Source organism: Scomber scombrus, chromosome 4 (assembly GCF_963691925.1).
Source record: "Scomber scombrus chromosome 4, fScoSco1.1, whole genome shotgun sequence".
In the NCBI taxonomy this organism is placed as follows: Eukaryota; Metazoa; Chordata; class Actinopteri; order Scombriformes; family Scombridae; genus Scomber; species Scomber scombrus.
In genome coordinates, this window is record NC_084973.1 from 17,832,114 (window position 1) to 17,847,799 (window position 15,686).

At 38.3% G+C, this 15,686-nt stretch overlaps 1 protein-coding gene across 1 annotated transcript; it reads right to left on the reverse strand.

The window, feature by feature from the left end:
- Positions 1 to 452: 452 nt before the first annotated feature.
- Positions 453 to 9,276, reverse strand: opn4xb (opsin 4xb). Its single transcript, XM_062417315.1, has 9 exons — positions 9,110 to 9,276; positions 5,139 to 5,272; positions 4,705 to 4,908; positions 4,262 to 4,433; positions 3,914 to 4,075; positions 2,337 to 2,444; positions 2,033 to 2,204; positions 1,047 to 1,193; positions 453 to 860 (listed from the first exon to the last, which is right to left on the reverse strand). Exons 1-9 carry the CDS (start codon positions 9,274 to 9,276, stop codon positions 453 to 455), a joined length of 1,674 nt encoding a protein of 557 aa, XP_062273299.1.
- Positions 9,277 to 15,686: the final 6,410 nt, after the last annotated feature.

The window sequence follows — 15,686 nt, forward strand, 5'->3', positions numbered from 1 at the left end:
TCATTATACAGGGATCTAACACAAATATTCTGTAACTCATGCTGCCCCTTAGGGTACCCCTGTCCCTGCCAATGTCTGACAGACAATGCATACTGCATACCAGAACCCGGTCAAAGTGTTTCATTAGTCATACCAACATTTCCTCTATACACAAGTTCTCCCAGCAACAAAGTGAAAGTTGAGGATCGGTATCAGGCCATTACTTTGTTCTTGAGAGACAAAAAACGTTTAAATATTTCTGTGTTGTCAATATGGAGTACCAATGGAAAAAACTTTGATTTTCATGATGAGACAACAAGGTCAAAAACATGATAAATTAATAAGCTCAATGATTGGAATACAAAGCCAACACAAGCCAGAACCTGTAGTGAACAGTTTGTTGTGGTCTGCAATAACAATAAATAATAGAGTTTCAGTGGAGAAGAGTGCAAGGGTATCAAACCAATAAGTGGTCAAGAGAGTAACTCCACTGCCTCAAAGACCTCTGATGAGAAGTTGAGGCTCACAAAAACTTTGTCCTCCATTGCCTCAGCACTGTCCTCCAGGCAGACACTATCATGTTTGATGAGGCTGCTTTCAGATGTCGGACTGATGACGATTATGCGTGGGACACCCTGAGGTGACATCATTTCAGTGGTTGGGATTCTTCCAAAATTAATGGAATTGATAGAATTGCTCTTGTGGCTGCGCAGCCTATCTCTGATGCTGCCTTTCTCCTGTCCAGCATCTGAGATCTCATTGGTCAGACTCTGGCTCCGCTGCCTGGTAAGAACTAATAGGGGGACAGTGGCGATGGTGAGAGAGCTGGAAACCAGTTCATGCTCACAGTTGCTGGATGAATCTCTCATGGTAGATGGATGCTAGCATTTTTTTAAAAAGACATACAAACACAAATACACATGCATAAAACAAAAGATTTGGAAAAAAGTGAATTCATGATACATAAATGCATGCAAACACATAAGCGCACATGGTACAAAAACAAAGCAATTATCCAAAACACATTTGATCTGATTTCACACTTTTTTTATGGTGTGTTTTCTCACCTTCTCTGCTGCATGCCTCTTTGCGGTTTTCCTCTCTAAATTTTTCTTAGAGGACCTGCTTCTACGAGACTGATTGTATGACGACAGCCTTCTGAAGGAATTACCTGACTTCCTACCCAAAGGCTCCATCTCTACATCCCTCAATACCTGCAGGAGAGAACAATTAATCTGAGGATCTGAATTATTAAAGATTAGGTCAGCCAAGATGAGGATGCAACTGTTTAACTTTCCCATAATTCCCCTCAGAGAGTAAGATTTAAAATGCTCAGGAAACTAAAGCCAGAATGTTGATCTTTTTCACAGATGTATAAGAGGGTGTTAGTCAAGTTTGGAAAGGTTCACTTCTACTGCATGTTTCAAATGTTGTCTGTTATACCTGAAGAAAAAATTGCAAATATGTTGCAAAAATAACAATGATGATAGCTGAAAAACAATAGAAGATTGTGTGCTATGTCTTTGAGGTTTTTGGATATCATTTGGATTGTCTTGGATTTAGCTTTAAATATTAATCGTAATAAGAAACTTTGCTTTTTCAAAATGTCCACTCTTTGTTTAGTAAACCATCTTTTTCTTAAAAACATATTTGGTTAATGTGTTCTCTCTTTGCAATTTTAGAAAAAACGAAACAACTTTTCTGGACGAGCACTGGCTTTTACATGAGGATTTTTGAGCATGGATCAAATGCTAACTTGTATATCATGCAATCACATCCACTTAATCTATTTGACCAACAGAAAAATGTGAATATAAGTTTAAGAAGACTTTTTTTTTTCTTTAAAAAAAAAACTAAGCAAAGTAACTAATTGATCGAGAGGACTGAGAGCAAGCGTGTGTATTGGAAGCCCCCCAAAAAATCACATAGACCAAGAGAGGTTTAAAACAACAAAGTTCACTTAATTCCTATACAGTAGATAGATAGGTAGGTATAGCCAGCACTAGACATCTTAAACATGATGGGGGGGTTAAGGGGAAAAAATCTCAATTACCATGTTAGTGGAGTTGCACAAAGTGGTAATAAAGTGAGTCCTTGATGCAATGGACTGTCGACTGTTGATGGAGTCTCTGAAAGAAGACTCACTGATGGAGGAGGAGATGCATTCCTTTCGAGGAGTGGGAGACAGAAACCACAAGCAGGGAACCTTCTCTGCCAGAGTCTTCCTAATGAGTACAGTACAATAGAAAAAAGTTGGCAGGCTCAGATTATTTTCAAACCATGTAGCCTATTTACAATAAAATGCTCACGATTCAAAAGAGAATTAAGAAAGACAATTGCAGAGACTCATCATTTACCTGTATTTGTTGTGTATGATAGCATAGATGAAAGGATTGTAGATGGTGGAGGCTTTTGCAATAATTGCAGGGACAGCCTTGGAGTATGGCGACAGGATGTTGGCATGCCTGGGTGTGTAAGAACAGCAAAGTCAAATGGATAAACCTTTTTCCATCATAGTTTGAAAAAAGCATGTTCAGTCATGTAGTGCTATTTGCTGCGTGATAACACAAAAAGCCCACAACAACTGAAAGTCCCTTTATCTCTTGATATTTTCTAACATGAAGGGCTATGTTGGGTCAGGGATTAACAAAAATGTGCCAGCTGCCACAGAGAGGTGGTTTGGATGTGCTTGTGTGTATGTTGAGGAGGATGGGGTGTGCATATAAGCAACTTCACTGTCTGCTTTATGTCATTCATCCAGGTATAATTGGCCTGTAGCTGACACAGAATAATACAGTGACACATTTCACACCGTTTTGGGGAAATGTTTACCTAAAGCACACCATGTGTATTCTTAGCTAGAGTGGCAATAACATGGAAGTTTTACTACCTTGCCACACAGCTGCATGTGGGTATCCTTTGTGTTTCCAACTGAACTGGATTTGATTCTTGATACACAATTAATGATTTGATGAATAGGTACATATTTTAAGTAAGGAGGCAGAGTGATATGATTAGATTTTGCCTTGCAGTACTTTGCATTGTAAGATGATGCAATATGTTATTGTTTAGTTTGTGACTGCTTACATGTAGCAATCACAGAAATGAATAATGGAAAGAAGAAACATCATTTTATTTTTTATCCGTAGTAGAATAGAATAGAATAGAATAGAATAGAATAGAATAGAATACAATAGAATACAATAGAATACAATACAATAGAACTTTATTGTCCACCATGGTGGAAAATTATCTTTGGCTCACCAATAACAGACATACAGTATGAGGAAATAACATAAGTCCATAGAATCCATTAACTCCATAAAATCTTTCTTTAAATCCACAAATACATAAATATGTAAAGTATGAAATATAAATGTATATTAGTCCCTGATCAATCAGTTCTAGCACAACTGTGTCAAATAGTTTGTTGCTCATTTACAATGCATTCTGCGTTAAGAATACTTATCTATAATCTATAATAAAATAAATAATCAGGATACCAGTGGGACTTTGGAAATCCATTTAAACTGAGGATGAAATCCCTTTAAACCTGCAAAAACTGTATGCCTTCAAAATAAAGTTTCAACATATTTGATATGGAGCACACTACAGTGTGCATGAGGAATATTCCTGGCAGTGCTGAAAACTCTTGCAGTGGGTGCACTAGGAGCAAATACAGCATGTGAGTCTGTGCTAATGTGTGACATTCAGACTTCACATGTGGTGAAATCAAGTGAAGTCATAAACTTTTTAGGATGATTGTTGAGATTTTTCAGTCTGACAGAGATGGTTATTTCGTCTGGTGGTTCTTTTGTCTGTTTTTGTTTTCTATAATATTACTTAATCAATAATTATCAACAAATCTAGAAATGTACACGCAGAAACTATTACAATATTAACATGTTCATTCATAAACTAAATTAAGGCTTACCCAGCCCAGGAAATCAGTGTGACACAGGCGTATGGTGACCAGGAGAGGACATAAACCACAATGACGACAAAGGCGATCTTTGCCAACTTCCACTCACTCCTGATGGATTTCTGCTGGATCAGGGTGGATTTCCTCACCTGAGTTCCCAGCTTTTCTACCTCCCTAAACATGGAGCAGAATGGAGTGAGCATTTAGTTAAAAGAGGAGCTAGACCCCAAAAAGAGATTAAAGTTGTTCATGTGAACCTGGACAGTTTAGGTACTATTTACAATATATATCTTAATTGCCGTTTAATTTACACACACAGGCCAAAAATACCATGTACTTGTATTCTTGTATAAGTCTCACCTGGTAGTATTTCTTATAGCCAGAAACATGAAGACATAGCAATAAGAGATGATTCCCAGTGGGATAAAGAAAACAAAACAGCACAGCATCATCGTGTAGCTCCTGTTGGCCAGTGTGTATGTGACATAATCCCACGTACACGATGTCATCAAGCCCTCTGGGATATAAGAGCCTAGAAGTTACAGGGAATCTGGTGAATTATTAATATAACAGTATAGTTATTTGATTTAAAGACTTCTTAATGTAATGTGTGAGTGGCTTAAGATAACCTGTGAACTGTGTTACTGGAGATGGATGAATGAAGATTAGTTGTGTTAAACATTGCATCAGTTTTTCTACGCTTATGCTCACACAACCGGTGAAGTGCACATGTCAATAACTTGAGTTCCCTGGCAAAATGTCTGACTGAAATGTAAATAACTTCCTGATTGAGGGAAACTCACTCCAGCCAACAAGAGGAGCCAGACTCCATGCCAAAGAGTAAAGCCAGACCATGATGATGGCCAGCGTGGTTCTTCGTTTGGAGCTCCAGTGTATGGCCTGCAGCGGCTTAGTGATAACCACGTAGCGATCGATAGAGATAGCCAGTAGATTTATCATGGAGGCGATGCCAAACAAGGCGCCACAGAATGCATACATCTTACAGCCTAGAAAGGAGGAAGACAAACAAATACCAAATATAGTATCAGTCAAAAGTTTGCACAAACTTCAATGAGAAAGTGTGTCCAAACTTTTGACTGATGCTGTATTTGACTGTTACTGTATATAAATGGCTCAAATAAATCGACACCAGATTTACACCTTTTCTCCTGTGTTTTATAATAATTTAATGTATTGAGTGGCGTGTTTTATAATAGAAAAGAAAGAAAAGAGTTACCGGTCTCTCCAAACACCCAGTCCTTGTAGATGCAGTTGATGAAGAAGATGGGGGACTGCGTGAAGGCCATTAGGAAGTCACTGACCGCCAGGTTCATGATGAAGTAGTTAGGTAGGTTACGAAGCTTCTTGTTACTGCACAAACACAAACACACACACACACACACACACACACACAAAATCACATATAGGGAAGTTTTATAATCGGTTTGATTAGTATTTTACATATAAAGTGTAGTTGTACAGATAAGGTGGCTGAGCATTATTGATAATTTAGAAAATATTGAAGTGGCATATTGTGATTTTTTGGTGGCATGGTGGCACAGTAACCCAGCAGCCCTTCTGTGTGGAGCTTGCATGTTCTCCCTGTGTCTATGTGGGTTCTCTCCAGGTACTCCAGCTTCTTCCCACAGACCAAAAACATGCAAATTAGCTTAATCAGTGACTTCAAATTTCCTTTTGGTGTGAATGTGAGTGTGAATGGTTGTCTGTCTCTGTATATGTTTGCCCTGTGATTGACTGGTGACCTGTCGCAGGTGTAACTCGCCTCTTGTCTAATGTACGATGATATTGACTCCAGCAAATCTACGACCCTGTCTAGAGAATAAGTGGTAAAGAAAATGGATGGATGGACGGACGGACGGACGGACAGAAGGATGGATGGATGTTGTGATTACAGTGATTTTCAATTTAAGCTTCTGTATTACGAAGTAATAAAAAAATAAATACACTAGAGAATATCAAGTTAATGAGCATGTTTTATGTCATGTATCCTTTTTAACAAACAACTATCACTTTTGATTTGGATTTATGCTTACATTAATTGTACATACATTTTAAAAATGTGTGCTTATAAATGGGTCATGGCAGTTGTGTTATTTTGTTTTGTTAAATACATCACAGTTAACAGGAGATGACATAATGTCATGTTGCAAATTTGGGGAAATGGACCCCAGATTATAATTATGATGTTAAAGAGCGATTTAGGCTGAAGGCCCTTTGTTTGCTCTTCTGTTGCTTACATTCTGCCACTGTGCTTTTAATCATCTTACATTTCAAAATGCCAACTGTGTGTGCTTCAAGTGTTTTCCAAGTATTTAAAAAAAAGTGTTCTTACAGGACTTCCTCAGGACTGAAGTTAGGTCATTGCTCATCACACATGCAAGCTGTACTAATATGTCAGCACAGCTAACTAGAAGGAATATACCAAATGCTATCTTATTTTTAAGTTTTCTAATTCAATCCCTGCAAAGCATTTTTCATTATCCTTTTTAGAGAGAAGGGTAAAAGGTCATGAGACACAAGTTTAATCACACTTGTCCCTCCCAGTTGTTTAAATGCATTCATTTATGTACATTGTTTCGTTGTCAGCATTAATCAGACATAAGCTCTATGGTGAACTGGTCAACTCTGTGTGAACCTGTACTCATACCAGCTTGATTAAGCAGTATATTGACCTGCTGTCTGCCCCCATGGCTGTTTATTGATTAAACTCAATGTCTGTGTCTCCTGAATTAAAATGGTTCCTCCATGAGCCTGACCGAACACAACAGAATAAAAAAATATTATATCTGTGAGCAAGTGTGTACTGAACATTTGTGTGTGTGCATGTGTGTCAGCTATAATATCACTGCTGGCTGGGCTTGTTTATCCACATATGGCATTGGGCGAGTGCCCAGGGGCCAATTTGTTGTGCTTGGGGGCACCAACATGAAAAAGAAAAAAAAACAAAACAAAATATAAATAGACAGCATTTTTTCATTTTAGTGGTCAGAAACTGTAAATACAACATTTCGCTTTTTTTATTATGATTATTGATATGAACATGAAAAACATGAATAAAAATGGTGCAAGGGTTTGCAGTGGGGCAAGTTGTTTGAGGTACCACTAAGACAATCAAATATGCTACAGATTAATGCATTTAAGAATTTATAGCAGAGAATGGAATGGGGAGGGCTGCAGTTTTTCGCGCACTGCCAAATTTGGCCTGAAAGTGGCCAACCAGAGAGGGAGCAGAAGCTGTTTATTTCAGTAATAACACTGGTACACTTTACTGCTGACAAAAAATGTGTTCAAATACAATTTTACTAATCCACCCTATTGTATGTTTATGCACATGAATCTACCTTTTGTCCTATATTACACTGTTACAAAATGTTTCCCAGTTTTTTTCCTTTTTTTTTTTGCTTTCCGTTTTCTTTTGTAATATGTTGTTGTTATTTTGTTATTGTTAATATAACTGGTACTGTTAATATTTTCCTTTACATGTATGTGTATGTATTTGTTTCACCTTGTGTAATTAAAAAAATGGCATTTATTTATTTTTCCCTATTTTGGTTGTGGGGTTCATACATTTTCTGAAACAAAACATCTAAAAGCAAACATTTTATCAAGGGGGGTCCATACTCCAACTTGTTTTCAGGTACTAACCATGAAAAGTTTAAAGAACCACTGCCTTAGGGCACCACACTGTATAAATCCAGGCCTGACTGCAGGTGTATTTACGTGTATGTAGGTGTCTGTGTTTACGTGTGCATATTACTTCAGCAGTCCCTTAATTCCTAGAAAATCATCATATCGAGTGACATCCCACTTGAAGAACAATTATCTCCATCCCATTTCTCTGTGTGTGTCTCCCTCTCTCTGTCAGAGAGAGTGAATGGATTTTCCTGGAACCCATAACATCATGTGCATTTCTGATTCAGTAAACGCAAAATATCAGCGCAATTCAATGGAGAACCCATCTAATCCATCTACTGTGATGGGCAGATGGAGGGTAAAAGCTCCCAACAATCCCCAGAACACACACACACACACACACACACACACACACACACACACACACACACACACACACACACACACACACACACCCCAAACACACACACACTTTTCCATCACTGTCCCAATTTCTTTTCTGTGAGTCAGTTAACATCAGTAACACAATAAAATGTCAATAGTAGTCCAAATTATTCAACACATAACACACATACTCCTTCCTTGACTTCTCGCAGAAAGCTTTCGATTGAAAAAGACCCACATTTTTCAGTTTGACATGCATTATAAGAAAAAGTCCCTCATATGTGATATTACGCAAGTAATTACCTGTTGCATATTATAGAAAACTGTGTGAGTTTCGGGTTTCGTTATGTATAATGTCTTTATGTAGCAATTTTAACTGTTTCAGTTGTTGATGTTTACACTGTTCAAAATTTATTTTTCATTACATTCAATTTATGATAAAAAACACTGTACAATGCTGAGCAGGCTACAATACGAGAGTTTTGTGGCTCCTTGCAAGACAGAGCTAAACGTTACCATTATTGTACATTATGTTCTCAAGGGCCTAAACCAATAACATGATAACAAAAACAGACCAAAATCCATTTATGGAGGCCCTGATATGTGATTTTATATTTTTCATGGCCTTGCACCTGCTGTATTTGCATCATAAAAAGAACGGAAAGCTGGAATTTAAAGTGAAACCTCTTTTCCATGTAGTTCACACAGAAATTTTACTCTTTTGAACACAACATTCCACTTTGCTGACATGCAAATACAGCCAGGACACTAAGATGCAAAGATTATTTTAGTGGTAATCACCAGCTTTTTGGAAACCACTTGATCCTCTGGAGAGTAAAAGATGTGATAAACACTAACCCTCAGTTAGTAATGATTGTAAGATTGTTTAAACCTCTTAACCTGCATGCAGATTGTATTTTGGCAGAGGCATTATGTCCCCCATCACCCACACGCAACTTTAGTCTTGCTGTCTGTTTTTTCCATCTGTCTAGCTCTCTCTGATAGATCATAACATCTCTGCGTGAGTACAACATCTTCTCAGAGCTTTGATTAAAGTAGAGATGCACATAAAACATGGTGAGGGCTAATACAGTTGGATGAAACTTGGCTTTTAAATGCTCAGGGTGAATCCACTGAAATGAACAAGAACACAGGAAGACACACACTCACCTATAGAAGGCAAACATAACCAGGGCATTGCCGGTGATGCCCAGTGTCCCGATGACAAAGACGAATATCGCAACAATATAGTGAGCATGGTCAGGCACATCCACCTTGTGAAAGAAGCTGTTCTGGGTGTGAGCTTTCTCTGGCTCCATACTCTCAGTGGACCACATGGTTCAAACACCTCATCAAGACTGTCAACCTGGCAGGATGCAGTAGGCTCACCAGTGTGTAATCCACTTCTTTTTGCTTTTGTCGGGCCTCCATAGTAGTATCATTTGCATAAAGTCAAAGCAGTGAAACTGTACAGAATCTTCCACGAATTGTACTAAATCAAGGTCTAGATAAATCAAGGTTTACCAAACTGTTTTCAAGAGTCCTTCCCATCATAATCCATCCATCCAGTACTTTGTTTTAATCAGAAATGACAAGGTGATCTCCAATTTGCAGTAGAGTTGAGATGTGAAATGTCAAATCCTATCAAACCCGTATGAAAAGGGTGATCCTTACAAAATGTTACCAAGTTGTTAATGTTACATTTTTTTACAAAAAATAAGATGTAAAATATGAAGAAATTATATTCTCTCTTTTATTTCTTTGTCCAGCAAAGACATCTGAAAAATGCCATTGGAAAATGCTAGATGAAGTCCACAGCTGTGCACATCTCCAAATGTAGTTTAGAAGCAACATCCATGCTGTTGTTCCCTTCTGGTCTGCAGTTCAGAACTTGTCTTCCACCCGCAATCTCAAAATGTTTCCTCTCTGATACATGAGTTATTCAGTATGTAAATTGCCACCATAGAGGCACTTTGCTGTTTATTCATTGCACATTGTCACTGTCTGTCTACTCAGTGTTAGCCTGCAGCTTCTTCTCCCGTCACAGCAGCTGTGCACCAAGCTCTGATTCAGTGGCTTGCCTCTGATTATCTTGCCAACTAGCAAGTCCCAACCTCTCATCTCTCTCTCTCTCTCTCTCTCTCTCTCTCTCTCTCTCTCTCTCTCTCTCTCTCTCTCTCTCTCTCTCTCTCTCTCTCTCTCTCTCTCTCTCTCTCTCTCACACACACACACTCTCTCTCTCTCTCTCTCTCAATGTGTCTCTCCCTCACTGTCCCATGTTGCTATGGGTTGCACACTCCACTCTGCCCCCTTGTCATACTCGTTCTCTCTCTGTCTCTCTCTGTCTCTCTCTCTCTCTCTCTTCCTCTTTTCTGCTCTACTACACTGCCTCTCTCCTCTCCCTCTCCCACCCCTACCCACCCTTCATGTAATATGGCCCAGCTCTGAGCTCCAACCCTTTAACTACCAGATTCTTATGTAACAGACATGATGTTCACTAGCACTACCAGTATCAACAGCTATTTTAGCTCAGAGGTGCATTAGACTTTGCATACAGGACATTCACACTTTCATGTGTATTGATTCCTCCAAGTCAACAACTCGTTAAAGCAGTCATTAACAAGCTGGCCAGTCTTTGAAACCTCTTGCATGCTGCACAAAGACATGCATGTTTTTGTTTTTTTTGCTCTGCTGTGACATCTTCATGGTCACAGCATGCACAAACTATTTAAGATCCCTCATAGAGCTAGGAAATTAATTGGTCTTCCCTCTTCCACCTCCAGCCACACCACAGCTCTGAGACTTGACTCAGGACAACATTTCATACCCTACCCTTCAGCTGTTGATACAGGTTGACCATGTGCAGAAGGGACAGCTTTAAGAAAATGTTCATCCTCTGTGCTATATACCTTAATGACACACCCCAGCCTCAGAATGATGTTGAAATCCAAAGGAAAAAAAAGAAATCCAAAGGAAAAAGCATCACTCTCAATCAGGTGTTATCTAATATATAATCAATAATTATCTAATATTTGGACCAATTGTGAAGACTAAATAAAACAGTTACATATGCAGTGGGCCGAAAGATTGACCCTTGAGCCATGATGGGACCCTGAACCAGAAAGGTGGAGGCTTGGATGGTGGAGGCAAGCTTTGCCAGCAGCAACATGAGCAACAGTGGTGGTGTAGCAAGAACAGTATAGGTGGGAGTTATATTTAAATTGACTGCCTTGTTGTGAGAATGGCTGTGATTGGTGTGTGACTGATAAGGTATGCTGATTCAATCAACGGCTGTCAGTTGATTACAGCTGGGGTGTAGGACTTCCCTGTCCTGCATGAACTAACGTGTTTCTTCATTAAATATGTAAAATTGCTTGTTTTATGGATGCTCAATGTGTGTCTGGGATGTGTGCAAATGGTCTGCAATAAGGAGGCTTTACAGTTTTTTCCTATTGCTAAAACACAATTTTGCAAACTAGTCTGGTTTTATCAAAATACTTAACACAATTCACAGAACAGCACACCCAAACTGCAAAATACCTCATATATCCTACAAAATGAAGTACTGCAACCAATACTACATATAGCATTATCAAAATCAAACTTTTGCACCAACTGGCACACACTTCATTCATATTACCATATTTTTGTCTAACCAACTACACACTGTTGGGCATAATGAAAAGCACTCTCATCTTAAGTATGCTTTGCCATAATACTAAAATAGTTAAAATTGTAGAAAATTCTTCAGATTGTTGCACAGAAATATTTGCAGATACACACACATGCTGTTGAAACATTTATTTTTTGAATTTTTCACCAAACAAGTCAGTGCAACATATGCACATCAGATATATTTACATTGGAGTGAACAAAAATATGCTCACAAAAAAACAGTAAACTGAAAAAGAAAATTGCAGAGAAAATGTGCAGAAAAAATACATAGAAAAAAAAGAGGCAAGAAAAATAATTAGGCAGCATCTTGCCGCACAGCTAGGTCTGGCCACAATGCCTCGTCCATCACTCTTCCTCCCCCTCTCATTCTCACCCTCCCTCTTCCTCTCTCTGCAACGTCTTCCATTGTTGTTGTAAAAAAAAAAGGTGCTCACCTGTGGTCTTTTCATAGTGCTTATTTACTGATTGAAGTGGTAACAATTAAGCATTGAGGTGTTTGGCTAGGTAGCTCATATATTGGCCAATTAGCTCATGCAGTGTCATTTTGAATGGCAGTGTTTTGAAATGGCAAACATGTGACTTTTTGTCAAATTGTTGTGTCTTATGCAGAAAACCATGTTTAGTGCATTTAAAAAGTGCCATTTTGAAATACAAAATGTGTGTAAAGCAGAAAATGTGTTTAGACTTGACGTTTAGACTGGAGACTTGAGAAGCGGTTTTGCTCTCTGTGTGTCAGTTTAAATAATTGTGCTATGCATGTCATTTTAGTGTGTTAGCAATTGGAAAAAACTGTAATTAAAAGTGGCGATAAGGGTTCTGAATGATATTCTTATGACTGCCAGCGGGATATACTGTAGGTTGGAGGAGTCCAGCATGCCGCATCTGCTGGTCATTGCTTTTTATGGTGCTGGACATGTTGATAAAAGGAGATGAAGGGAATAGAGGGAGGTGAAGAATGCAGAGCTTAGACAGAGATGTCAACTAAGCCCCCACAGCAAGGGATAGCCTTAATCTGCACACTGTGCATGCATGTGGATCAGTGTTTGATCTGCCTGGAATACGAACTTATGTGACATTATGTGTGTGTGTGTGTGTGTGTGTGTGTGTGTGTGTGTGTGTGTGTGTGTGTGTGTGTGTGTGTGTGTGTGTGTGTGTGTGTGTGTGTGTGTGTGTGTGTGTGTGTGTCGGTGTCAGTGTACGTGTGTGTGTACGTGTGTGTATGTGTGTGTGTGCCTGCATAAATGTGTGTCCACATATGTATGCATGTGCCTTGTGAATATGTACTGTATGTGCGCACAATATCACACAGTGCACACATGGCAGATGTTTCCAGGGATTATAGGGTTCTGTTGGCCTTGATGACCTAATCATGGTTGTAGTGTTTATATTTACATGTCAGTGCAGCAGGGCAATATTTAACAGGACATGTATTGCTACACAAAGAGCCAGTTTGATGTAATTTATGATTTTCCATGTCTGACCTTTGCAATTTGCATTTATAGCATTTACACAGAGACTAGTTATGAAGGACACATTACTTATCACAAACATTTGTGATAAATAGAGAATAAATATGCTGATTATGACAGTTGTTGATCCACATAGTGAAATGTGCCAAAAGTTGGGGCATGTCTAGGTAAGCCTAGTAATGCAAATCATTACCTAAAATATAATATAGATTGTCAACAGAAAAAAATCTTAAAATAAATCCACTTTAGTTAAAATGCTACACTAATAGCCATTTTTAATATGGAAACCAGGTCAAATTAGATGTTGATTCACTTTACACTGACTGTGACTTTAAGGTTGCTTGTCATGTTAATACAGCCTGTGCAACAAGCTCGAGTTAGAGAGGGATTAAAGACGAAAGAAGCATTCATTTTATGCACTATGGCAGCTCTCGCAGATGTGAGGCAATGGTAGAGAAATGCTGTAAATTCAAATTAAAAAAGAAAATACTAATAGAAAAACTTCAATTAATTAATGTTAAAAAATAAATTCATCTGTTATTGTAGGACCAAATAGCAATCAGTTTCAACTTCTTAATTTGAGCTCTTGCTATACTATGCAGTTAATTAAATCAAAAGCAGACATATACTGTATACAGTAGTTGAATGTATTGTCTTTCTAGCACATATTACTTGCAAAGAACATTAATACACATGAAAATATGGGTTACTTTACATACACAAATTATATCAGTAAATTCTTTATCATAAAAATATGCCACACTATACATAAAGAGCATATTTAGAAACTATTTAGAGAGGATAAATATTGTTAGGCCTCCTATTATATATTTCAGGCGAATTTCAGGTTCTCTAGAAAACTATTAAAAAAACAGAAAAAGAGCTATTGTTTGTATTTTATTGTTGTTTTAATACATACAATGTAAAGTATCCTATAAAAAATATCTTTTCACCCCTGAAAATATCAAATTACCTGCTTGCAAATCAAAAGCTTTATCTTTATTTTATAGTGTGTCGTGTATTTATTAAAGGAGATGATTATTTTCTGAAGTGTTTCCTTCAGCCAGATTATCCAAAATAGTTTGTCAGGTTATAAGCATGTCTCTGATCTTTAGAGTGCCAACTATCTGTAGCTTCCCTCTGTTTCACACACACCATGTGGTTAAATGACCTTGTCTTAATGGAAAAATATATCAATGGTGTGGGATTCATGGAATACAAACTGGACAATGGAGGTCAGTATTCCACAAGTCAATGACTCAATTACTATTGAACCAGCTGGTATTGGTGCTTAAGTCCTGGGTGTGATTCCCCTGTTTAAACATACAGCACAGAGTTAGGCCCACAGTGGAAAGAGACTAATTACTATTGAATGGTGTTGCTCTGTGATCAGGACTGCGTCCTCGGGGCCATGAGTCAGTTGGAGATCAATACTTTACCAAACAGGGGCATAGAGTGATGGGTACTGCGCAGAACACCATAAGCATAAAAAAATAAGCCCCACCACAAGCAGCACAATGATTGTCAGATGACTGTTGCCCTGAAGAGTCTTATTAAGCATTCATTACTGTCTCTTTTTTATCCTGCTTAAAACATGCATACTTAATTGTCTGAGAGCTTGAAATATTGGGATGTATGTGCCCGATTTTTCTAGGAGTTTGGTAATTCATACGAGAAAAGTGTGTTAAAAAAGTTAATCCTGCAATCTTAAGAAATACTGATTTAAAGATAACTGCACCAGGACAAAACAGAATCTACCAGACTGAAAAATAATCCTTGGTAACAAGCAGATCAAAAGTAAGTTACTGTACTTACTATAATGTAAATGCTTTGACTATTGAACATTAAAAAAAAAATCTTTTTCATACAGAGTTTGAAATGGTAAAATCTGCTGTTGTGAATGTGTACTTGTGTTTTCAGTAACTGGATTTTTTTTTCTATCATAATTTGCATATTGTCACCCTGAACTGGTTGCATATAAAAACACTAAATGTATATTAAGATATAAACCTGCATTGTAATGACAGAAATGTGGTTTCAGGCTCAGATGTTGCAAGGTAAAGCAGCATGTGGAGCAGAGAAATATGAGGCAAGCAGGAAATGATAGATGTGGCAAAGAGCTTTAAATCTCACATGTAATGCATGTCTTAAGCCTCTTTAACATTTTGCCTTGCAGGCCTTCTGTTAACCAACATACAGGGAATCTAGGTTGTAGATCAAACGATGTGGAAAAAGCCGGTCATAATGTGCACTTCGATAAGTGGAATGAGTTTCAATCAATAACAAACCACCACAGTAGGACTCTACTCTCTCTCTCTCTCTCTCTCTCTCTCTCTCTCTCTCTCTCTCTCTCTCTCTCTCTCTCTCTCTCTCTCTCTCTCTCTCTCTCTCTCTCTCTATCTCAATCATCATTATCACTCTGCCTCCCTCTTTTATCATTGCCTCCCACTTTATCCACCCCACTCCACCTCTCTCTCTCTCTCTCTCTCTCTCTCTCTCTCTCTCGCTCTCTCTCGCTCTCTCTCTCTCCCTCTCTCTCCCTCTCTCTTTATCCCTCCCTCCCCCCCCCCCCCCCCCCACCCCCCTCTCTCTCTCTCTCTCTC

Excerpts from the sequence above, each read along its gene's own strand:
- opn4xb (XM_062417315.1), bottom strand. The coding sequence starts at position 9,276 with ATGTGGTCCACTGAGAGTATGGAGCCAGAGAAAGCTCACACCCAGAAC. Across the intron at positions 2,445-3,913 it reads ACACTGATTTCCTGGGCTGG|GCATGCCAACATCCTGTCGC; the intron begins GTAAGCCTTAAT and ends TTACACACCCAG. Across the intron at positions 861-1,046 it reads AGAGGCATGCAGCAGAGAAG|CATCCATCTACCATGAGAGA; the intron begins GTGAGAAAACAC and ends AAAAAATGCTAG.